This window comes from Pseudophryne corroboree, chromosome 7 (genome assembly GCF_028390025.1).
Source record: "Pseudophryne corroboree isolate aPseCor3 chromosome 7, aPseCor3.hap2, whole genome shotgun sequence".
Classification (NCBI taxonomy): domain Eukaryota; kingdom Metazoa; phylum Chordata; class Amphibia; order Anura; family Myobatrachidae; genus Pseudophryne; species Pseudophryne corroboree.
The window spans coordinates 287,417,237-287,441,452 of NC_086450.1; the positions used below are offsets into that span (position 1 = coordinate 287,417,237).

A 24,216-nucleotide genomic window follows, 5' to 3' on the forward strand; every position below is an offset into this window, starting at 1 on the left:
ACCCCAGCATCCACTACGGACTCCGAGAAATAGAATTATCGGTAAGTAAATTCTTATTTTTATTTTCTCTATCGTCCTTGTGGATGCTGGGGTTCCTGAAAGGACCATGGGGAATAGCGGCTCCGCAGGAGACAGGGCACAAAAAGTAAAGCTTTCCGATCAGGTGGTGTGCACTGGCTCCTCCCCCTATGACCCTCCTCCAGACTCCAGTTAGATTTTTGTGCCCGGCCGAGAAGGGTGCAATCTAGGTGGCTCTCCTAAAGAGCTGCTTAGAGAAAGTTTAGCTTAGGTTTTTTATTTTACAGTGAGTCCTGCTGGCAACAGGATCACTGCAACGAGGGACTTAGGGGAGAAGGAGTGAACTCACCTGCGTGCAGGATGGATTGGCTTCTTGGCTACTGGACATCAGCTCCAGAGGGACGATCACAGGTACAGCCTGGATGGTCACCGGAGCCGCGCCGCCGGCCCCCTTGCAGATGCTGAAGTAAGAAGAGGTCCAGAATCGGCGGCTGAAGACTCCTGCAGTCTTCTAAAGGTAGCGCACAGCACTGCAGCTGTGCGCCATTTTCCTCTCAGCACACTTCACACGGCAGTCACTGAGGGTGCAGGGCGCTGGGAGGGGGGCGCCCTGGGAGGCAAATGAAAACCTTTTTTGGCGAAAAATACCTCACATATAGCCCCCAGAGGCTATATGGAGATATTTAACCCCTGCCAAGATTCACTAAATAGCGGGAGACGAGCCCGCCGAAAAAGGGGCGGGGCCTATCTCCTCAGCACACAGCGCCATTTTCTCTCACAGAAAGCCTGGAGAGAAGGCTCCCAGGCTCTCCCCTGCACTGCACTACAGAAACAGGGTTAAAACAGAGAGGGGGGGCACTGATTTTGGCGATATTGAGATATATATAAAGATGCTATAAGGGAAAACACTTATATAAGGTTGTCCCTATATAATTATAGCGTTTTTGGTGTGTGCTGGCAAACTCTCCCTCTGTCTCCCCAAAGGGCTAGTGTGGGTCCTGTCCTCTGTCAGAGCATTCCCGGTGTGTGTGCTGTGTGTCGGTACGTGTGTGTCGACATGTATGAGGACGATGTTGGTGAGGAGGCGGAGAAATTGCCTGTAATGGTGATGTCACTCTCTAGGGAGTCGACACCGGAATGGATGGCTTATTTAGGGAATTACGTGAGAATGTCAACACGCTGCAAGGTCGGTTGACGACGTGAGACGGCCGACAAACTATTAGTACCGGTCCAGGCGTCTCAGAAACACCGTCAGGGGCGTTAAAAACGCCCATTTACCTCAGTCGGTCGACACAGACACAGACACGGACACTGAATCCAGTGTCGACGGTGAATAAACAAACGTATTTCTCATTAGGGCCACACGTTAAGGGCAATGAAGGAGGTGTTGCATATTTCTGATACTACAAGTACCACAAAAAAGGGTATTATGTGGGAGTGAAAAAACTACCTGTAGTTTTTCCTGAATCAGATAAAATAAAATGAAGTGTGTGATGATGCGTGGGGTTACCCCGATAGCAAATATTGGCGTTATACCCTTTCCCGCCAGAAATTAGGGCGCGTTGGGAAACACCCCTTAGGGTGATAAGGCGCTCACACGCTTATCAAGTGGCGTTACCGTCTCCAGATACGGCCGCCCTCAAGGAGCCAGCTGATAGGAAGCTGGAAAGATATCCTAAAAAGTATATACACACATACGGTGGTTATACTGCGACCAGCGATCGCCATCAGCCTGGAGATGCAGTGCTGGGTTGGCTTGGTCGGATTCCCTGACTGAAAATATTTTATTCATATAGAGCATTTAATAGGATGCATTCTATATATATGTACGTGAGATGCACAGAGGGATATTTGCTCTCTGGCATCAAGATAAGTACGTTGTCCATATCACCCAGAAGATGTCATGGACACGACAGTGGTCAGGTGATACAGATCCCATACGGCACATGGAAGTATTGCCGTATAAAGGGAAGGAGTTAGTTGGGGTCGGTCCATCGGACCTGGGGACCACGGCAACAGCTGGGAAATCCAACCTTTTTACCCCAAGTTACATCTCAGCTGAAAAAGACACCGTCTTTTCAGCCTCAATCCTTCCTTTCCCATGAGGGCATGCAGGCAAAAGGCCAGTCATATCTGCCCAGACATAGAGGTAAGGGAAGTAGACTGCAGCAGGCAGCCCCTTCCCAGGAAAAGAAGCCCTCCACCGCGTCTGCCAAGTCCTCAGCATGACGCTGGGGCCGTGCAAGCGGACTCAAGGTGGGGGGGTAGTCTCAAGAGTCTCAGCGCGCAGTGGGATCACTCGCAGGTTGACCCCTAGATAGTACAAGTATTATCCCAGGGGTACAGATTGGAGAGTCGAGACATCTTCTCCTCGCAGGTTTCTGAAGTCTGCTTTACCAACGGCTCCCTCCGACAGGGAGGCAGCATTGGAAACAATTCACAAGCTGTATATCCAGCAGGTGATAATCAAAGTACCCCTCCTACAACAAGGAAAAGGGTATTATTTTTCCACACTATATTGTGGTACTGAAGCCAGACGGCTTGGTGAGACATAGTCTAAACTGAAATCTTTGAACACTTACATAAAAGGTTCAAATCGAGATGGAGTCACTCAGAGCAGTGATAGCGAACCGGAAAAAAGGGGACTATATGGTGTCCCTGGACATCAAGGATTACCTCCATGTCCAAATTTGCCCTTCTCAACAAGGGTACCTCTGGTTCGTGGTACAGAACTGTCAATATCAGTTTCAGACGATGCCGTTTGAATTATCCACGGCACCCCGGGCCTTTTACCAAGGTAATGGCCGAAAAGATGTTTCTTCAAAGAAAAAAGGCATCTAAATTATCCCTTACTTGGACGATATCCTGAAAAGGGCAAGTTCCAGAGAACAGTTGGAGGTCGGAAGAGCACTATCTAAAGTAGTTCTACGACAGCACGACTGGATTCTAAATATTCCAAGAATCGCAGCTGTTTTCCGACGATACGTCTGCTGTTCCTAGGAATGATTCTGGGCATAGTCCAGAAAAAGGTGTTCCTCCGGGAGGAAAAAGCCAAGGAGTTATTCGACCTAGTCAGAAACCTCCTAAAACCAGGCCAAGTATCGGTGCATCAATGCACAGGAGTCCTGGGAAAAATTGTGGCTTCTTACGAAGCGATTCCATTCGGCAGATCTCAGGGGATTTGCTGGACGAATGGTCCGGATCGCATTTTCAGATGCATCAGCGGATAATCCTGTCTCCAAGGACAAGGGTGTCTCTTCTGTGGGGGCTGCAGAGTGCTCATCTTTTAGAGGGCAGCACACTCAGCATTCAGGACTGTGTTCTGGGGACCACGGATACCAGCCTGAGAGGCTGGGGAGTAGTCACACAGGGAAAAAATTTCCAAGGAAGTGTGGTCAAGTCTGGAGACTTCTCTCCACATGAATATACTGGAGCTTAGGGCAATTTACAATGCTCTGAGCCTAGGAAGACTCCTGCTTCAAAGTCAACCGGTGCTGATCCAGTAGGACATCATCATGGCGGTCGCCCACGTTATCAGACGGGGCGACACAAGAAGCAGGAGGGCAATGACAGCAAGGATTCTTCGCTGGGCGGAAAATCATGTGATAACACTGTCAGCAGTGTTCATTCCGGGAGTGGGCAACTGGGAAGATTTCCTCAGCATAAATGAATTCCACCCGGAAAAGTGGAAACTTAATCTGGAAGTTTCCACATGATTGTAAACCGTTGGGAAAGACCAAAGGTGGTTATGATGGCGTCCCACCTGAAGCGCCAGGTCAAGAGACACTCAGGCAATAGCTGGGACGCTCTGGTAACACCGTCGGTGTACCAGTCGGTGTATGTGTTCCATCCTCTGCTTTTCATACCCAATGTATTGAAAATGATAGGAAGGAGAGGAGTAAGAACTATACTCGTGGCTCCGGTTTGGCCAAGAAGGACTTGGTTCCCGGAACTTCAAGAGATACTAAGAAGGGTCTTGATTCGGCAAGAACCGTGTCTGTTCCGGGACTTACCGCAGCTGCGTTGACGCCAAGGCGGGTGAACGCCGGATCCTAAGGGAAAGAGGCATTCCGGAAGAGGTCATCCCTACCCTGGTCAGAGCCAGGAAGGAGGTGACCGCACAACATTATCACCACTTAGGTGAAAATATGTGCCAGGGTGTGAGTCCAAGAAGGCTCCACGGAAGAATTTCAACTAGGTTAATTTCTACATTTCCTGCAAACAGGAGTGTCTATGGGTCTCAAATTGGGTCCATTAAGGTTCAAATTTCGGCCTGTTGATTTTCTTCCAGAAAGAAATTGGCTTCAGTTCCTGAAGTCCAGAAGTTGTTAAGGGAGTACTGCATATACAGCCCCTTTGATGTCTCCAGTGGCACTGGGCGATCTCAACGTAGTTTTGGGATTCCTAAAAAATCACATTGGTTTAAACAACTCAAATCTGTGGATTTGATATATCTCACATGGAAAATGACCATGCTGTTGGTCCTGGCCTCGGCCAGGCGAGTGTCAGAATTGGCGGCTTTATCTCACAAAGCCATATCTGATTGTCCATTCGGACAGAGCAAAGCTGCGGACTCGTCCCCAGTTTCTCCTTAAGGTGGTGTCAGCGTTTCACCTGAACCAGCTTATTGTGGTACCTGCGGCTACTAGGGACTTGGAGGACTCCAAGTTGCTGGATGTTATCAGGGCCCTGAAAATATAGTTTCCAGGTTGGCTGGAGTCAGGAAATCTGACTTGCTGTTTATCCTGTATGCACCCAACAATGCTGGGTGCTTCTGCTTCTAAGCAGTCGATTGCTCGTGGGATTGGTAGCACAATTCAACTTGCACATTCTGTGGCAGGCCTGCCACAGTCTAAATCTGTTAAGGCCCATTCCACAAGGAAGGTGGGCTCATCTTGGGCGGCTGCCCGAGGGGTCTCGGCATTACAACTTTGCCGAGCAGCTACGTGGTCGGGGGAGAACACGTTTGTAAAATTCTACAAATTTGATACCCTGACAAAAGAGGACCTGGAGTTCTCTCATTCGGTGCTGCAGAGTCATCCGCACTCTCCCGCCCGTTTGGGAGCTTTGGTATAATCCCCATGGTCCTTTCAGGAACCCCAGCATCCACAAGGACGATAGAGAAAATAAGAATTTACTTACCGATAATTCTATTTCTCGGAGTCCGTAGTGGATGCTGGGCGCCCATCCCAAGTGCGGATTATCTGCAATACTTGTACATAGTTATTGCTAACTAAATCGGGTTATTGTTGTTGTGAGCCATCTTTTCAGAGGCTCCGCTGTTATCATACTGTTAACTGGGTTCAGATCACAGGTTGTACAGTGTGATTGGTGTGGCTGGTATGAGTCTTACCCGGGATTCAAAATTCCTCCCTTATTGTGTACGCTCGTCCGGGCACAGTACCTAACTGGAGTCTGGAGGAGGGTCATAGGGGGAGGAGCCAGTGCACACCACCTGATCGGAAAGCTTTACTTTTTGTGCCCTGTCTCCTGCGGAGCCGCTATTCCCCATGGTCCTTTCAGGAACCCCAGCATCCACTACGGACTCCGAGAAATAGAATTATCGGTAAGTAAATTCTTATTTTTACAAATATCAAACCAAAAAAGTGTTTTGTTTTTTTGTTTTTTTTATTTTTCTATAAAATAATTTTAGATAAGTTAAAATAAATGTTCTTAACTCTTCGGGAAAAAAATGACTGAGGAATTGCCAGTAAATACCGCTTTAGTATCGCAAACCCAGGTCAGACCCATCTCTGACCCTTTCACATTGCAGTTTCAGCCCGGGTTATACCACTTTCACACCGCACAAATAACCCGGTATCAACCCGGCATATTGCCGAGTCGACACGGGTCAGCGTGCGGTGTGAAAGCGCCATGTTGGAAATCCCGGGTCGCCTGACCCGGCAATTCAACCCAGGGATAAAGCAGTGTTATTCCTGGGTTGAATACCGGGTCAATGGCAGCGTAAACAGGCTCCCGGGTCTATGGAACCCATTCACTACAACAGGGAGAGGTGGCGCGGAGATGATCTCAGCTCTGCCCCTGCTGCTATGGCAACCCGCCCGGCATATTGCCGGGGCGGTGAAGCCAGCAGCAGCGTCCAGTGCCGGATCCCACCTGGGAAGGACCAGTTTCCAATTCCCGGGTGGGATCCAGCATTGGCGGTGTGAAAGGGGTATTATTCCCGGGTTGGTGCCTTTCACACTGAACCCGAGTCACCCATGTTAAACACTGTGATGTGATTTAAAATTGACTTTTCTTACAATGCTGAGGTTTCAAAGAAAATATTACAAGGGGCTGGGGACTGCTCTGAGCAGACACACAAACAGCTAATCAGCTTTCTTCTGAGACCTGGGTTGAATATCCCTGGGTCCGACCCTTTAACCCGGGTTGAAAAAGCAGGATTGCTCAATCTGGGTTATTCACTTTGGCACTTTCACACTGCACCTCGACCTTGTAATGACCCGGGTTATTTTGGCGATGTGAAAGGGGTATAAATGGTTAAATAGTCAGGAGTGTACAGAGAGAAGTAAAGTAGTTAGGTGTTAGAAATGTAAAATGTAGGATCACATGGGTGCACGTAGTTCAGACATGATAGAGCTTTTCACCTGTGTTATCAATCTAAAGTAGGATCATCATTTCACTTGGGTGAAGAGGGCTTAAATTCCAATCATTAGAGCAAATTAATGGTTGTCTGCATATGTGCAATCCAAAGTGTGAGCAATAACAAAGGTATTTTTAAGAGGACTAAAATGCAAGAGGCCACGTTTCATATCAACTGTAGAGGGCCAAAATGAGATGTAGATAAACCAGAAAACTGAAGTCCCCTAAATTAACAATAAATCCAATAATAGATTTTATTTATTATACTTGCAGTTCCAGTATTAAGTTAGATAGGCCAGCTGCCTGTATGGAAATAATCTGCAAACCAACGCTTCCATTCACATTCTAGTGTAACCTAGTATTATAATTTGCTATTGCATATAGCACCTTACAGTGTATCGCAGAGGCAGAAGAGTCACGTGGAAAAGCGGGTCTGCGCCCTGTGAGATCGTTTTCATGCAGCCTGGGAGCTGTGAGCTGCACTGTGTGCATTCTTTGTAGTAGAAGACTGCTTACGTGTGTATGTTGAAATAAGACATTGGTATTTTAGACTATATAAAAAAAATTATACACATTTTAATGGAACTGTATGCTGTATAAGCCAGTGCTTATGTTTTAAGAGATTATATCATTATAGATTTTTTTCTTTGCTACATATGTTAAATATATATTGCTAATTATATTTAAAGTGACTGAAAAATGTATTATGGTACATATCAAGGAGACCAGTAATCTATGCTTTCAATTTGCATGGCTTATGGGATGTGGGTGATGTAAACATGGGATCATAATTGTCATTGTTTTGTTTTGCATGTATACTGTATTTGTTTTAGTTAATATTAGAACAAACCCAATAAACATAACCTCATATGATTTAAATGTTGGAAAAAAAATTGCATGTATAGGATTGCAACTCACTGGCATACAATTCTGGCCTATTAGGCTATGGATCATTTGGAGGCCTTTATAGCGGAGTGTGACAGAAGGACTGAACTTGCAAAGAAACGTCTTGCTGAAACCCAAGAGGAGATAAGTGCAGAAGTTGCTGTAAAGGTAATTGAATTTGCTCCTTTTAAAGTTCAGCTGGGTTCTTCCTTCTTATAGACCCACATTGCTGCACAGTTAAGGTTTCCAATACCGGATCCTACACATTTTTGAGTCCCAAAAATACTTGCGATTATAATAATTTAATCCCAGGTATTATGGGATTCAAAACACACTGGATTGGCCCTGGGGGCTTTGTGATTATACCGTCTCTGTTCCAGTCGCATTGTCGTGTTCTCTCAGGCCCTCCCAGCAGCTCATAAAATAGAGTCTGTGGTGCAGATACTGTTAGTCATTGATAGGCTGGGAATATGTTGTGTGGTGATGTCATCACTGTGCAACGTGCTCCCAGCCAATCAGTGACTGAGAGCAGCTGCGTCACAGGACTCCAGCTCTTCTACTACAGCTAGGCATGGGAGAAGACTGCACAATGCTCCTACCAGGGCCGTAGTCCCTTGTAAGCACCACTGTTGGAATATTGTAAGTGAAAGGGGAGTGGGGTCAAGGGAGGAGGATAGTGTGGGTGGGAGTGAACTATCAGGTCACAGGTGACACACATAACATAGAAGACAGTAGGGGGGACTCAGACAGCAGGGAGGACAGGACTGGTAAAGAAATATAATTTCTCTAATGTCCTAGGGGATACTGGGGAACAGTACTTTAGTACCGTGGGGTATAGATCGGGACCACTGGAGCCTGGCACTTTAAAAACCTTTAGTGTGCGTCTGTGCTGGCTCCTCCCAGACTCCGTTTCGAAAAATGTGCCTAAGGAGCCAGGTGCATTCTTCGCCAGCTCCAGCGAGTTTCCTTTATTTTTTATTTTAGCTTATTTTTTTTCAGGTAGCTCTGGTTGGCAACCAGTCTACCGGCTTCGTGGGACTTTGAAGTGTACCGAACCAACCTCCTTGAGGGTTAATGGTTTCTAATCCCTGCTGACAGGACACTGAGCTCCTGAGGTGCTGTTTCACACACCACACTGTGCGTGCCCACACCAGCAGCAAGTCGCCACCCTCTAACAGATGCTGAAGAGTCGCAGGTGCGGTGAGTGTTAACACAGGGGGCCCGGTTAGCGGTTCCCTGGTGCGGTTGGCGGCATGTCGCGTGGTGATCACGGACCACGCTGGCTAAGAGGAAAGCTATGCTCTACAGGGTGCCCAGCATCTCTATATGGTGGTCTTCAGTTTGCCGGCTGTCGGGATCCCGGCGCACAGCATCCCGGCGCCGGAATCCCGACAGCCGGCATACTGACACTTTTTCTCCCTCTCGGGGGTCCGCGTAGCGCGCCACCGTGCCTGTAGCACTGCAAGCGCAGCGAGCCCGCAAGGTGCTTATTTGCGCCCGCCATGCTGTCGGTATCCCGGTATGCTGGTCGCCGGAGCCCGGCTGCCGGCATACAATACTACACCCGTCTGTATACATTCTGTTGATGTTTTTACATGTTTCAGACAGTATAATGTAATAGAGACCACGCGCCATTACGGGTGGCGGGGCTTCCCGGAGATCTGGACCAGAGGCAGGAATGCGCCTTTTACTGCTGCTGCAGATCACAAGGCTGCTTTCCCAGCCAGCGCAGCTCTTGCGGCTGGCCAGGAGTTACTTGTCGCTGCCAGGGTCGCAGCGGCTGCGTGTGACGTTACACAGCCGATGCAGCCTGCACAGTCCGGTCATGCCTGCGTTGGCCGGACCGCGCCCCGAAAACGGCGGCCGTGCCGCCCCCTCCCACCCAGCGACCACCTCTGCCTGTTAATTAGGCAGAGCCAATTGCTAGGCAACGGCGGCTATCTGGCATGCGCAGTTCTGACCTGATCACACCGTGCGATCGGCTCGGAATGACCCCTGTGTCAGATAAATGGCCGTACTACTGCTATGGCGGTTTCGGTTCACAGGGCTCTGTGGTTGCGTCAATGATCAGCGGATGCTGATTCAAAAAAAGGGGTGGAAAATCTTCCCTTTACAGGTGATGCTTTGTTTGGAAACGAGTTGAATAAATGGATTTCTCAGGCAACGGCGGATAAGTCCACATATCTGCCGTCGGCTTCACCTTCTGTCAGATGCTCTTACTCAGGACCCTCCTAGCAGTCTTTTCTCTATCGTCCTAGTGGATGCTGGGGTTCCTGAAAGGACCATGGGGAATAGCGGCTCCGCAGGAGACAGGGCACAAAAAGTAAAGCTTTCCGATCAGGTGGTGTGCACTGGCTCCTCCCCCTATGACCCTCCTCCAAGCCTCAGTTAGATTTTTGTGCCCGGCCGAGAAGGGTGCAATCTAGGTGGCTCTCCTAAAGAGCTGCTTAGAAAAGTTTAGCTTAGGTTTTTTATTTTACAGTGAGTCCTGCTGGCAACAGGATCACTGCAACGAGGGACTTAGGGGAGAAGAAGTGAACTCACCTGCGTGCAGGATGGATTGGCTTCTTGGCTACTGGACATCAGCTCCAGAGGGACGATCACAGGTACAGCCTGGATGGTCACCGGAGCCTCGCCGCCGGCCCCCTTGCAGATGCTGAAACAAGAAGAGGTCCAGAATCGGCGGCAGAAGACTCCTCAGTCTTCTAAAGGTAGCGCACAGCACTGCAGCTGTGCGCCATTTTCCTCTCAGCACACTTCACACGGCAGTCACTGAGGGTGCAGGGCGCTGGGAGGGGAGCGCCCTGGGAGGCAAATGAAAACCTATTTGGCTAAAAAATACCTCACATATAGCCTCCGGGGGCTATATGGAGATATTTAACCCCTGCCAGAATCCACTAAAGAGCGGGAGACGAGCCCGCCGAAAAAGGGGCGGGGCCTATCTCCTCAGCACACAGCGCCATTTTCCTTACACAGCTCCGCTGGTCAGGACGGCTCCCAGGTCTCTCCCCTGCACTGCACTACAGAAACAGGGTAAAACAAGAGAGGGGGGGCAAAATAGTGGCAAAAATTATATTATAAAAGCAGCTATACAGGGAGCACTTATTATAAGGCTATCCCTGTCATATATAGCGCTTTGGTGTGTGCTGGCAAACTCTCCCTCTGTCTCCCCAAAGGGCTAGTGGGGTCCTGTCTTCGTTAAGAGCATTCCCTGTGTGTCTGCTGTGTGTCGGTACGTGTGTGTCGACATGTATGAGGACGATATTGGTGTGGAGGCGGAGCAATTGCCAAATATGGGGATGTCACCTCCTAGGGGGTCGACACCAGAATGGATTCCTTTATTTATGGAATTACGGGATAGTGTCAACACGCTAAAGCAGTCGTTTGACGACATGAGACGGCCGGACAATCAATTAGTGCCTGTCCAGGCGCCTCAAACACCGTCAGGGGCTGTAAAACGCCCTTTGCCTCAGTCAGTCGACACAGACCCAGACACAGGCACTGATTCCAGTGGCGACGGTGACGAATCAACCGTATTTTCCAGTAGGGCCACACGTTATATGATTTTGGCAATGAAGGAGGCGTTACATTTAGCTGATACTACAGGTACCACTAAACAGGGTATTATGTGGGGTGTGAAAAAACTACCTATAGTTTTTCCTGAATCAGAAGAACTAAATGAGGTGTGTGATGAAGCGTGGGTTGCCCCCGATAAAAAGATGCTAATTTCAAAGAAGTTATTGGCTTTATACCCTTTCCCGCCAGAGGTTAGGGCGCGCTGGGAAACACCTCCTAGGGTGGACAAGGCGCTCACACGCTTATCTAAACAAGTGGCGTTACCCTCTCCTGAGACGGCCGCACTTAAAGATCCAGCAGATAGGAGGATGGAAAATATCCAAAAAAGTATATACACACATACAGGTGTTATACTACGACCAGCTATAGCGACAGCCTGGATGTGCAGTGCTGGAGTAGCTTGGTCAGAGTCCCTGATTGAAAATATTGATACCCTGGATAGGGACAATGTTTTACTGTCTTTAGAGCAAATAAAGGATGCATTTCTTTATATGCGTGATGCACAGAGGGATATCTGCACACTGGCATCACGGGTAAGTGCTATGTCCATTTCGGCCAGAAGAAGTTTATGGACGCGACAGTGGTCAGGCGATGCGGACTCAAAACGGCATATGGAAGTTTTGCCGTATAAAGGGGAGGAGTTATTTGGAGTCGGTCTATCAGATTTGGTGGCCACGGCTACAGCCGGGAAATCCACCTTTTTACCTCAAGTTACTCCCCAACAGAAAAAGACACCGACTTTTCAACCGCAGCCCTTTCGTTCCTTTAAAAACAAGAGAGCAAAGGGATATTCATATCTGCCACGAGGCAGAGGAAGGGGGAAGAGACAGCAACAGGCAGCTCCTTCCCAGGAACAGAAGCCCTCCCCCGCTTCTACAAAAGCCTCAGCATGACGCTGGGGCTTCTCAAGCGGACTCGGGGGCGGTGGGCGGTCGTCTCAAGAATTTCAGCGCGCAGTGGGCTCATTCGCAGGTAGATCCCTGGATCCTGCAGATAATATCTCAGGGATACAGGTTGGAACTAGAGACAGATCCACCTCGCCGTTTCCTGAAGTCTGCTTTACCAACGTCCCCCTCCGAAAGGGAGACGGTCTTGGAAGCCATTCACAAGCTGTACTCTCAGCAGGTGATAGTCAAGGTACCTCTTCTACAACAAGAGGGATCTGTTGGACAAATGGTCAGGGTCGCATCTTCAGATGCACCAGCGGATAACCCTGTCTCCAAGGACAAGGGTATCTCTTCTGTGGTGGTTGCAGAGTGCTCATCTATTGGAGGGCCGCAGATTCGGCATACAGGATTGGATCCTGGTGACCACGGACGCCAGCCTGAGAGGCTGGGGAGCAGTCACACAAGGAAGAAACTTCCAGGGAGTGTGGACGAGCCTGGAAACGTCTCTTCACATAAACATTCTGGAACTAAGAGCAATCTACAATGCTCTAAGCAAGGCAGAACCTCTGCTTCAGGGAAAACCGGTGTTGATCCAGTCGGACAACATCACGGCAGTCGCCCATGTGAACAGACAGGGCGGCACAAGAAGCAGGAGTGCAATGGCAGAAGCTGCAAGGATTCTTCGCTGGGCAGAGAATCATGTGATAGCACTGTCAGCAGTGTTCATCCCGGGAGTGGACAACTGGGAAGCAGACTTCCTCAGCAGACACGACCTTCACCCGGGAGAGTGGAGGAAAGGGGTATTATTCCACTCTATTTGTGGTACCGAAGCCGGATGGCTCGGTAAGACCTATTCTAAATCTGAAGTCCTTGAACCTGTACATAAAGAAGTTCAAGTTCAAGATGGAGTCACTCAGAGCAGTGATAGCGAACCTGGAAGAAGGGGACTTTATGGTATCCTTGGACATCAAGGATGCGTACCTCCACGTTCCAATTTACCCCTCACACCAGGGGTACCTCAGGTTCGTCGTACAAAACTGTCACTATCAGTTTCAGACGCTGCCGTTCGGATTGTCCACGGCACCTCGGGTCTTTACAAAGGTAATGGCCGAGATGATGATTCTTCTTCGAAGAAAAGGCGTATTAATTATCCCATACTTGGACGATCTCCTGATAAGGGCAAGGTCCAGAGAACAGCTAGAGATGGGATTAGCACTGTCTCAAGAAGTGCTAAAACAGCACGGGTGGATTCTGAATATTCCAAAATCCCAGTTAATGCCAACAACTCGTCTGCTGTTCCTAGGGATGATTCTGGACACGGTTCAGAAAAAGGTTTTTCTCCCGGAGGAAAAAGCCAAGGAGTTATCCGAGCTTGTCAGGAACCTCCTAAAACCAGGAAAGGTGTCTGTACATCAATGCACAAGAGTCCTGGGAAAAATGGTGGCTTCTTACGAAGCAATTCCTTTCGGCAGATTCCACGCATCATCCAGAAGTCTTCCACATGCTGGTAACCCGTTGGGAAAGACCAATGGTGGACATGATGGCGTCTCGCTTCAACAAAAAACTGGACAGGTATTGCGCCAGGTCAAGAGATCCGCAGGCAATAGCTGTGGACGCGCTGGTAACGCCTTGGGTGTACCAGTCGGTGTATGTGTTTCCTCCTCTGCCTCTCATACCAAAAGTATTGAGAATTATACGGCAAAGAGGCGTAAGAACGATACTAGTGGTTCCGGATTGGCCAAGAAGGTCTTGGTACCCGGAACTTCAAGAGATGATCACGGAAGATCCGTGGCCTCTACCTCTAAGGAGGGACTTGCTTCAGCAGGGTCCCTGTCTGTTTCAAGACTTACCGCGGCTGCGTTTGACGGCATGGCGGTTGAACGCCGGATCCTAAAGGAAAAAGGCATGCCGGAAGAAGTCATTCCTACTTTGATTAAAGCAAGGAAGGAAGTAACCGTGCAACATTATCACTGCATTTGGCGAAAATATGTTGCGTGGTGCGAGGATCGGAGTGCTCCGACGGAGGAATTTCAACTGGGTCGATTCCTACATTTCCTGCAATCAGGATTGTCTATGGGTCTCAAATTGGGATCTATTAAGGTTCAAATTTCGGCCCTGTCGATTTTCTTCCAGAAAGAATTGGCTTCAGTCCCTGAAGTCCAGACTTTTGTTAAGGGAGTGCTGCATATACAGCCTCCTGTGGTGCCTCCAGTGGCACCGTGGGATCTCAATGTGGTTTTGGACTTTCTAAAATCTCATTGGTTTGAACCACTAAAAAATGTGGATTTGAAATATCTCACATGGAAAGTGACCATGCTACTAGCCCTGGCTTCGGCCAGGAGAGTGTCAGAACTGGCAGCTTTATCTTACAAAAGCCCATATCTGATTTTCCATTCGGACAGGGCGGAACTGCGGACTCGTCCGCATTTTCTCCCTAAGGTGGTGTCAGCATTTCATCTGAACCAGCCTATTGTAGTGCCTGCGGCTACAAGTGACTTGGAGGACTCCAAGTTACTGGACGTTGTCAGAGCATTGAAAATATATATTGCAAGGACAGCTGGAGTCAGAAAATCTGACTCGTTGTTTACATTGTATGCACCCAACAAGATGGGTGCTCCTGCGTCTAAGCAGACGATTGCTCGTTGGATCTGTAGCACAATCCAACTTGCACATTCTGTGGCAGGCCTGCCACAGCCTAAATCTGTAAAGGCCCACTCCACAAGGAAGGTGGGCTCATCTTGGGCGGCTGCCCGAGGGGTCTCGGCATTACAACTTTGCCGAGCAGCTACGTGGTCAGGGGAGAACACGTTTGTAAAATTTTACAAATTTGATACTCTGGCTAAGGAGGACCTGGAGTTCTCTCATTCGGTGCTGCAGAGTCATCCGCACTCTCCCGCCCGTTTGGGAGCTTTGGTATAATCCCCATGGTCCTTTCAGGAACCCCAGCATCCACTAGGACGATAGAGAAAATAAGAATTTACTTACCGATAATTCTATTTCTCGGAGTCCGTAGTGGATGCTGGGCGCCCATCCCAAGTGCGGATTATCTGCAATAATTGTACATAGTTATTGTTAACTAATTCGGGTTATTGTTGTAGGGAGCCATCTTTCAGAGGCTCCTCTGTTATCATACTGTTAACTGGGTTTAGATCACAAGTTGTACGGTGTGATTGGTGTGGCTGGTATGAGTCTTACCCGGGATTCAAAATTCCTCCCTTATTGTGTACGCTCGTCCGGGCACAGTACCTAACTGAGGCTTGGAGGAGGGTCATAGGGGGAGGAGCCAGTGCACACCACCTGATCGGAAAGCTTTACTTTTTGTGCCCTGTCTCCTGCGGAGCCGCTATTCCCCATGGTCCTTTCAGGAACCCCAGCATCCACTACGGACTCCGAGAAATAGAATTATCGGTAAGTAAATTCTTATTTTCGTGTGGCAAGATTCAGAGGCCGATGCTACTAGAGGATCTCGTAATTTACGAAAACCTGCAGCTTCCTTGGACCAAAACCCCCGGAAACCTCTACCACAAAGCCTTCCGCGTGACTGTTGGCCCCAACAACACGGCGACTTTTGCCTTCAACACCTCGCCCACGTTTGGGCAAAGTCCTGCCGGGAACCTTGGGTGAGGGATCTCATTTCTCATGGATACCGGCTGGAATTTCAAACACTTCCTTCTAACAGATTTTTCAGGTCAAGCTTGCCATCTTTACGCGCAGGGAAAATGACCTTGCAAGAAGCCATTCAGAAACTTTTACAGACGGGAGTCGTGGTTCCAGTACCACCTCTGTTACGCAACAGGAGGTTTTACTCCAGTCTTTTTGTCGTGCCAAAACCAGACGGTTCGGTGCGGCCCGGCCCATCTTGAATCTGAAGGTTTTGAACCCTTATCTGCGGGTTTTCAAATTCAACATGGAATCCCTGTGGGCAGTGGTGTCTGGTCTAGAGGAGGGGGAATTCCTTATGTCCCTAGACTTCTTAAAAAATGCTTACCTACACATCCCTATGTGGCCGCCTCATCAGTCTTACCTCGGGTTCACCATCTTGGACAGCCACTTCCAGTTTCAGGCCTTACCCTTTGGTCTCTCCACAGCACCACGGGTCTTCACAAAGGTCATGGCAGAGATGATGCTGCAACTTCGCAAAATGGGTGTCAACATTGTCCCTTACTTGGACGATCTCCTGATAAAAGCAATGTCCAAGGAACGACTGCTGCAAAGCATCGACCTGACAACCCGCCTGCTGACGAATCATGGATGGATTCTGAATTTTCGGAAATCTCACTGGAACCGTCCCAACATCTGCAGTTCCTGGGAATGATACTGGATGCGGTGTCTCAGAAGGTGTTCCTTCCTTTTGGACAAGGCGTTAGCTCCAAGATATGGTGCGCTCAATACTCTGACGCTGCAGGGTCTCAATACATCTTTTCATACCTTTGCTGGGCAAGATGGTGGCCTCTTACGAAGCAGTCCAATACGGCAGGTTTCATGCCTGGCCTTTTCAACTGGATTTGCTGGACAAATGGTCAGGGTCTCATCTGCACAGCATCAGATGGTGACCTTATCCCCGAAGGCGCGGATTTCTCTGTTATGGTGACTACATGTTCCTCACCTGGTGGAAGTTCGGAGTTTCAGTACCCACTCGTGAACTCTACTGACGATGGATGCAAGCCTCTGGTTGGGGAGGCTGCGATGCAAGGGACCCAGTTCCAGGGGAGGTGATCGAGTCAGGAATTGGCACCACCGATAAATGTCCTGTAACTCAGGGCGATTTACAATGCTCTTCTTCAAGCATCTTATCTCCTCTGGGATCAAGCGTTCTAAGTTCAGTCGGACAACGCCACAGCGGTGGCATACATAAACAGACAAGGGGAAACCAGAAGCAAGGCAGCAATGCGAGAGGTGTCAAAAATACTCCTCTGGGTGGAAGCCAACGCAAGGGCCATCTCAGTTATACGCATTCCCGGAGTGGACAATTGGGAGGCGGACTTCCTCAGCAAGCACAACCTCCATCCGGGGGAATGGGGCCTTCATTCTCAGGTGTTTCATCACTTGATTCACCGGTGGGGGTGTCCGCAGACAGATCTGATGGCTTCTCGCCTGAACAAAAAGCTACGCCATTACTGTTCCAGAACGAGGGATCCGCATGCGGTAGCAGTGGACGCACTGACGTCACCTTGGAATTACTAGTTTATCTGTTTCCTCCAATCCTGCTCATTCCAAGGGTTCGAAAAAGACTCAAAAGGGAAAGTGTTCAGGCAATTCTAATTGCTCCGGATTGACCTTGATGGGCCTGGTACACAGACCTCCAGACCATGTCTCTCGAGGAACCCTGGCCTCTGCTTCTTCAACAAGATCTTCTTCAGCAAGGGCAGTTAGTCTATCCAGACTTACAGTGGCTACGTATGACTGCTTGGAAGTTTAGGGGAAAATTTTAGCCAGAAAGGGCCTTCCCTCCAAGGTTATTTCCACTATGGTACAGGCTCGGAAGATGGTTACGTCAAAACACTGCCACCGTATCTAGAAGAAATATGGTGTGAGGGTAGAGAGGTTTCTCCCATGGAATTTGAATTGGTCTTTTTCTGCTTTTCCTGCAAGCAGGTGTGGATATGGGCCTACGATTGTGCTCCATCACAGTACATATTTCGATTTTCTTTCAGAAACAACTTGCGTTCTTGCTGGAGGTGCAGACTTTCCTAAAAGGGGTTCTTCATCTACAACCGCCTTTCGTCCCTCCCATGGCTCCGTGGGATCTCAGTGTGGTTTTGTCCTTTCTTCAATTGGACTGGTTTGAACCTTTACAAAAGGTGGAATTGATGTTCCTCACTTAGAAGACTGTCATGTTGCTGGCATTGGTGTCTGCACAGCGTGTCTCTGAATTGGGAGCCTTATCTTGTAGAGCCCGTACTTTATTTTTCATGAGGATAGGGCTGACCTCAGAACCCGTCCTCATTATTTTTGCCTAAGGTGTTTTGTCTTTCCACGTGAATCAGCCTATTGTGGTTACGGTGTTGGCTGACGCTTCTGTGGGCCCCTAGTCCTTGGATGTGGTGAGGGCTCTGAGGATTTATGTCAAGAGGACGGCTCGTCAGCGGAAATCTGGCTAGCTGTTTGTCCTTTTGAGGCCACCAAGATTGGTCGTCCGGCTTCTAAGCAATCTATTGCTCGCTGGCTCAGGTTGACTATTCAACAGGCCTATACTTCGGTAGCTCCTACCTTTGCCGACAACTTTTCAGGCCCACTTGACGAGGTCTGGTTCTTCCTGGGTGGCTGCCCGGGGTGTCTCGGCCTTGCATTTGTGCTGAGCTGCTACTTGGTCTGGTTCGAACACTTTTGTAAAGTTCTGTAGATAAACCTAAGGATGACCTTCAGTTTGGTCAGGCGGTTTTACAGGGGTATCGGCACTCTCCCACCGGTTTTGGGAGCTTTGGGACTTCCACATGGTACTAAAGTACAGTTCCCCAGTATCCACTAGGACGTTAGAGAAAATAGGGATTTAATACCTACCGGTAATTCCTTTTTCCGTAGTGGATACTGGGCGCCCGCCTCAATGCTTCGAATCCTGCTTACTAGCTGTAAGTGTTTTGGTTCGCCCGCCGTTGCGGTCCCTTGGTTTTGTTGGGTTAACTTTGCTATCCTTGTTGTTCTGGACATAGCTACCCTCTGTTCTGGTTAGCGCTCCTTTGTTAATTATAGTTGTGTGTTGGCTTGTTGCCTCACCGCTGTTGTATAGGTTTCTTCTCTCATGGTATGTCCGTCTCCTCAGGCACAGTTTTCCTAGACAGGGTCTGGTAGGAGGGGCATAGAGTGGAGGAGCCAGCACACACCTACACACACTAAAGGTTTTAAAATGTCAGGCTCCAGTGGACCCGATCTATACCCCACGGTACTAAAGTACAGTTCCCCCAGGATCCACTACGGACTACGAGAAACGGAATTACCGGTAGGTATTAAATTCCTATTTTTTATTTCCCCTTTTCCCATTACCGAGAATATTCCTGGGATGCCGAATTTGGAGCCCTATAATACTGAAATTACAGGGAATACAAAAAAAAATCAGGTTTAGAGTCCCTAGATACACATTACCATAACCTTGAATATGAATAGTCATAATAAACTATTGTTAATGCCTTTGTTAATATATACTGGCAATACAAATGTTTGTTGGTCCCCAGATCTTTTTTGTGCCATCCTTGTCTCTGTTATTTTTAAGGCAGAAAAAGTTCATGAATTGAATGAAGAGATTGGAAAGCTACTGGCAAAAGCTGAACAGCTTGGGGCTGAAGGAAATGTTGATGAGTCACAAAAGATTCTAATGGAGATGGAGAGAGTAAAGGCCAGAAAAAGAGAGGCAGAGGTTACTGTTTTATTTCACTTTAACTTATGTAAATTCTTCCTAAACCAATTAAATGTTAACTTTTTTGTTCTGTCACATTATTCTTTTCCTTGCAACTTTATTTTGTATTTTTTTGGCTATGGACAGTGAATACCAGCACTGCCAGTCTCCAATGTAATAACTACATTGGCGCTAATCAATAGATACTAATAAAATTTAAAATGTGACCAGTAGAAAATAATGATAATAAAAACACATAAACAAGCCAGGCTTGTCCAAAGAACATGAATCAATTTAAGTAATCGATATTGTGTATTTTTTTTTTTTTGGGGGGGGGGGGGCTGTTTTGTTTGTTTTCTTCCATACAGATCTGGTTATGTCTTATGATTTAGTAAATTGCTCTGTCATTTTTCTTTACATACTACCAATTCCTCAAATTATTAGCCTTTATATGGCACCAACATTTTATAAAAAGCTATGTGATGAGAATGTGTTCATTCACTTCAGTTCCTGGCTTTAGTTCTAAGATATGTAACCTACCAGTGTGATAATTTATTTATTTTTGGCCTGAGGGATGAAACTGGAAGTGTCTAGATAAAACACTTCTATGCTGGGAGAACACATGGGTGCTAATTCAGACCTGATCGTAGATGTGCTATATTTAGCACATCTACGATCAGTCACACTGACATGCGGGGGACGCCCCGCACAGGGCTAGCCTGCCCCACGTGTCAGTCCCTGCCCCGTCACACAAGTACAAAAGCATTGCACAGCTTTAGGAGTAGCTCCCAGCCAGCGCAGCAGGGAGCTACTCGTCGCTGCGTGTGATGTCTCGCAGCCGCCGCGGCCCACCCCCTCAATGGTCTGGGCACGCCTGCTTTGCCCGGACCGCGCCCCCTCCCACCCAGCGACTGCCTCTGCCTGTCAATCAGGCAGAGGCGATTGCAGGGCTGCAACAGCCGTCGGCTGTCTGGCATGCGCCGCCGCTTGCGCAGTTCAGACCTGATCACTGCTGATCACAGTTTTTGCACAGCACCGATCAGGTATGAATCAGCCCCACAAATGCCACTTAGCTCCCTGATCAGAATCAAACTAGGGCCTCCACCAGAATAAGCAGTGCTAGCCATCATACAACAATCTTTTTATTTTTTTATTTTATTTTATTCTTCATCCACTAGGGGACACTGGAGTGCTGGGGTGTAGATGGTGTGTGAGCGGAGCCTGGGATTTAAACTTTTTTAGGAAGAGCAGTTGGCTCATCCTCCTCGACACCCCTCCCAAGCCCAGTTTTTTTTTATTAGTGCCCGAGTGAGCCGGGTGCACAGAGGACTGTCTCCAGCCCTTAACAAAGAGAATTCTATCATTGAAAACCTGTGTTTGCAAATATCTAAATTGCATATTTTTCTTCAATACTATCTGATGTGTAGTGATTTTTTTTTCATTTGTCTTTCTGTGCACTGCGGCTCAGAACATGAAAATTATTACATTTATCGTTACATGTTACTGTTTTTTGTTTTGTCTAATATTTTGTCCTCTATGCACAGGATGAATACCGCAATTCAATGCCCGCTTCTAGCTTTCAGCAGCAGAAACTGCGGGTTTGTGAAGTCTGTTCTGCTTACCTTGGACTGCATGACAATGATCGCCGACTTGCAGATCACTTTGGTGGAAAATTGCATCTAGGGTTTATTCTCATCCGAGAAAAACTTGAGCAAATGAGAGTAAGTGTGACTCGCATGTGATATTTATCCAGCATGCAATTTTATTTTGTTAGAAGCTGCCCTGTTATTCAATCACTAATTTAGGCAGTATACAGAAAGACACTTCTTTGATATTTTTGTACAGGCCTATGAAGTACTTTCTGCCTTTGTGCCGTTACACTGAACCTATGCAGATAAGGTCAAATAAAAGTACTGGAGTGTAAGCAAACCTAGAAATACTTTAACAGTTTACCAGTTTCTAAAGATTGATTGTGTGGGGTTAATTCAATTAGCCATGAGTGGGGCAAGTTGCTGTCGTAAAGGCATGAAAATGCTGCCAATGGTATTTTCTCTGACGTCCTAGTGGATGCTGGGTACTCCGTAAGGACCATGGGGAATAGACTGGCTCCGCAGGAGACTGGGCACTCTTAAAAGAAAGATTAGGTACTATATCTGGTGTGCACTGGCTCCTCCCTCTATGCCCCTCCTCCAGACCTCAGTTAGAATCTGTGCCCGGCCAGAGCTGGATGCACCTAGTGGGCTCTCCTGAGTTCACTAGAAAAAGTATTTGTTAGGTTTTTTATTTTCAGTGAGATCTGCTGGCAACAGACTCACTGCTACGAGGGACTGAGGGGAGAGAAGCAAACCTACCTGCTTGCAGCTAGCTTGTGCTTCTAAGGCTACTGGACACCATTAGCTCCAGAGGGATCGAACACAGGGCTCGATCGTCCGTTCCCGGAGCCGCGCCTCCGCCCCCCTTGCAGAGCCAGAAGACGGAAGATAAAGATGAAAAACGGTGGCTGAAGACTCCTGTCTTCATTAAGGTAGCGCACAGCACTGCAGCTGTGCGCCATTGCTCCCATAGCACACCACACACTCCGGTCACTGTTGGGTGCAGGGCGCTGGGGGGGGGCGCCCTGGGCAGCAATTAGTTTACCTTTTGGCATAAATTAGCACATAATACAGTGTATAACACTGTATATGTGCAAAAAACCCCGCCATTAACATTATAAAAAGCGGGAGAAGCCCGCCGCTGAGGGGGCGGGGTTATCTTCCTCAGCACAGCCAGCGCCATTTTCTCTTCACAGCTCCGCTGGAAGGACGCTCCCCAGGCTCTCCCCTGCAGTATACACTACGGAAAGGGTAAAAAAGAGAGGGGGGGCACTTAAATTTAGGCGCAATTTGTGTATTAGCAGCTATTGGGAAAAATCACTCAGTATAGTGGATATCCCTGTGTTATATAGCGCTGTGGTGTGTGCTGGCATACTCTCTCTCTGTCTCCCCAAAGGACTTTGTGGGGTCCTGTCCTCAGTCAGAGCATTCCCTGTGTGTGTGCGGTGTGTCGGTACGGCTGTGTCGACATGTTTGAGGAGGAGGGCTACGTGGAGGCGGAGCAGGAGCCGATAAGTGTGATGTCGCCCCCTACGGGGCCGACACCAGAGTGGATGGATATGTGGAAGGTATTAACCGACAGTGTCAACTCTTTACATAAAAGGTTCGATGACGTGACAGCCGGCATCTCAGCCCGCGCCTGCCCAGGCGTCTGAGGCCATCAGGGGCTCAAAAATGCCCGCTAGCTCAGATGGCAGACAGAGATGTCGACACGGAGTCTGACTCCAGTGTAGACGAGGATGAGACGAATGTACAGTCCACAAGGGCCATCCGATGCATGATTACGGCAATGAAAAATGTGTTGCACATTTCTGACATTAACCCAGTTACCACTAAAAAGGGTATTATGTTTGGGGAGAAAAAGCAGCCAGTGACTTTTCCCCCATCTGATGAATTAAATGAATTGTGTAAGGAAGCGTGGTGTTCCCCTGATAAGAAACTAGTGGTTTCTAAGAGGTTACTGATGGCGTACCCTTTCCCGCCAACGGATAGGTTACGCTGGGAGACATCCCCTAGGGTGGACAAGGCGCTCACACGATTATCTAAAAGGGTGGCACTGCCGTCTCAGGATACGGCCGCCCTAAAGGAGCCTGCAGATAGGAAGCAGGAGGCTATCCTGAAGTCTGTTTATACACACTCAGGTACTATACTGAGACCTGCTATTGCATCAGCATGGATGTGTAGTGCTGCAGCAGCATGGTCTGATACCCTGTCAGACAACATTGATACCCTCGACAGGGATGCTATTTTGCTAACCATAGAGCATATAAAGGACGTCGTCTTGTATATGAGGGATGCACAGAGGGACATTTGCCGGCTGGCATCTAGAATTAATGCAATGTCCATTTCTGCCAGAGTATTATGGACTCGGCAGTGGACAGGTGACGCTGATTCTAAAAGGCACATGGAGGTTTTGCCTTATAAGGGTGAGGAATTGTTTGGGGATGGTCTCTCGGACCTCGTATCCACAGCAACAGCTGGGAAGTCGACTTTTTTACCTCAGGTTCCCTCACAGCCTAAGAAAGCACCGTATTATCAAGTACAGTCCTTTCGGCCTCAAAAAGGCAAGCGAGTCAGAGGCGCATCCTTTCTGCCCAGAGGCAGGGGTAGAGGAAAAAAGCTGCACCAGACAGCCAGTTCCCAGGAACAAAAATCCTCCCCTGCTTCCACTAAGTCCACCGCATGACGCTGGGGCTCCACAGGTGGAGCCGGGTGCGGTGGGGGCGCGTCTCCGGAACTTCAGCGACCAGTGGGTTCGCTCACAGGTGGATCTCTGGGTTCTACAAGTGGTATCTCAGGGATACAAGCTGGAGTTCGAGGCGACTCCCCCTCGCCGTTACCTCAAATCAGCATTGCCAGCGGCTCCCAGGGAAAGGGAGGTAGTGCTGGCGGCTATTCATAAGCTGTACCTTCAGCAGGTGATTATCAAAGTTCCCCTCCTTCAACAGGGACGGGGTTACTATTCCACAATGTTTGTGGTACCGAAACCAGACGGTTCGGTGAGACCCATTCTAAATTTAAAATCCTTGAACACTTATGTAAGGAAGTTCAAGTTCAAAATGGAATCGCTCAGGGCGGTTATTGCAAGCCTGGGAGAGGGGGATTTTATGGTGTCGCTGGACATCAAAGACGCTGATCTGCATGTCCCCATTTACCCACCTCACCGGGAGTACCTCAGGTTTGTGGTACAGGACTGTCATTACCAATTCCAGAAGTTGCCGTTTGGTCTGTCCACGGCACTGAGGGTATTTACCAAGGTAATGGCCGAAATGATGATACTCCTTCGGAAGAAGGGAGTTATAATTATCCCGTACTTGGACGATCT

The 24,216-nt window shown here is 48.4% G+C and overlaps 1 protein-coding gene across 2 annotated transcripts in view; it reads left to right on the forward strand.

The window, feature by feature from the left end:
* Positions 1 to 24,216, forward strand: part of LUC7L (LUC7 like) — a 119,119-nt gene that overhangs the window by 56,793 nt on the left and 38,110 nt on the right. For both annotated transcript variants that reach the window (XR_010182047.1, XM_063934208.1), the window contains exons 4-6: positions 7,564 to 7,674; positions 19,177 to 19,320; positions 20,844 to 21,020. Coding sequence is in view for 1 of the 2 variants with exons in the window: in XM_063934208.1 (XP_063790278.1) it covers positions 7,564 to 7,674; positions 19,177 to 19,320; positions 20,844 to 21,020 (432 nt within the window). In the remaining variant the exon portion in view is untranslated. The remainder of the gene's footprint in view (positions 1 to 7,563; positions 7,675 to 19,176; positions 19,321 to 20,843; positions 21,021 to 24,216) is intronic.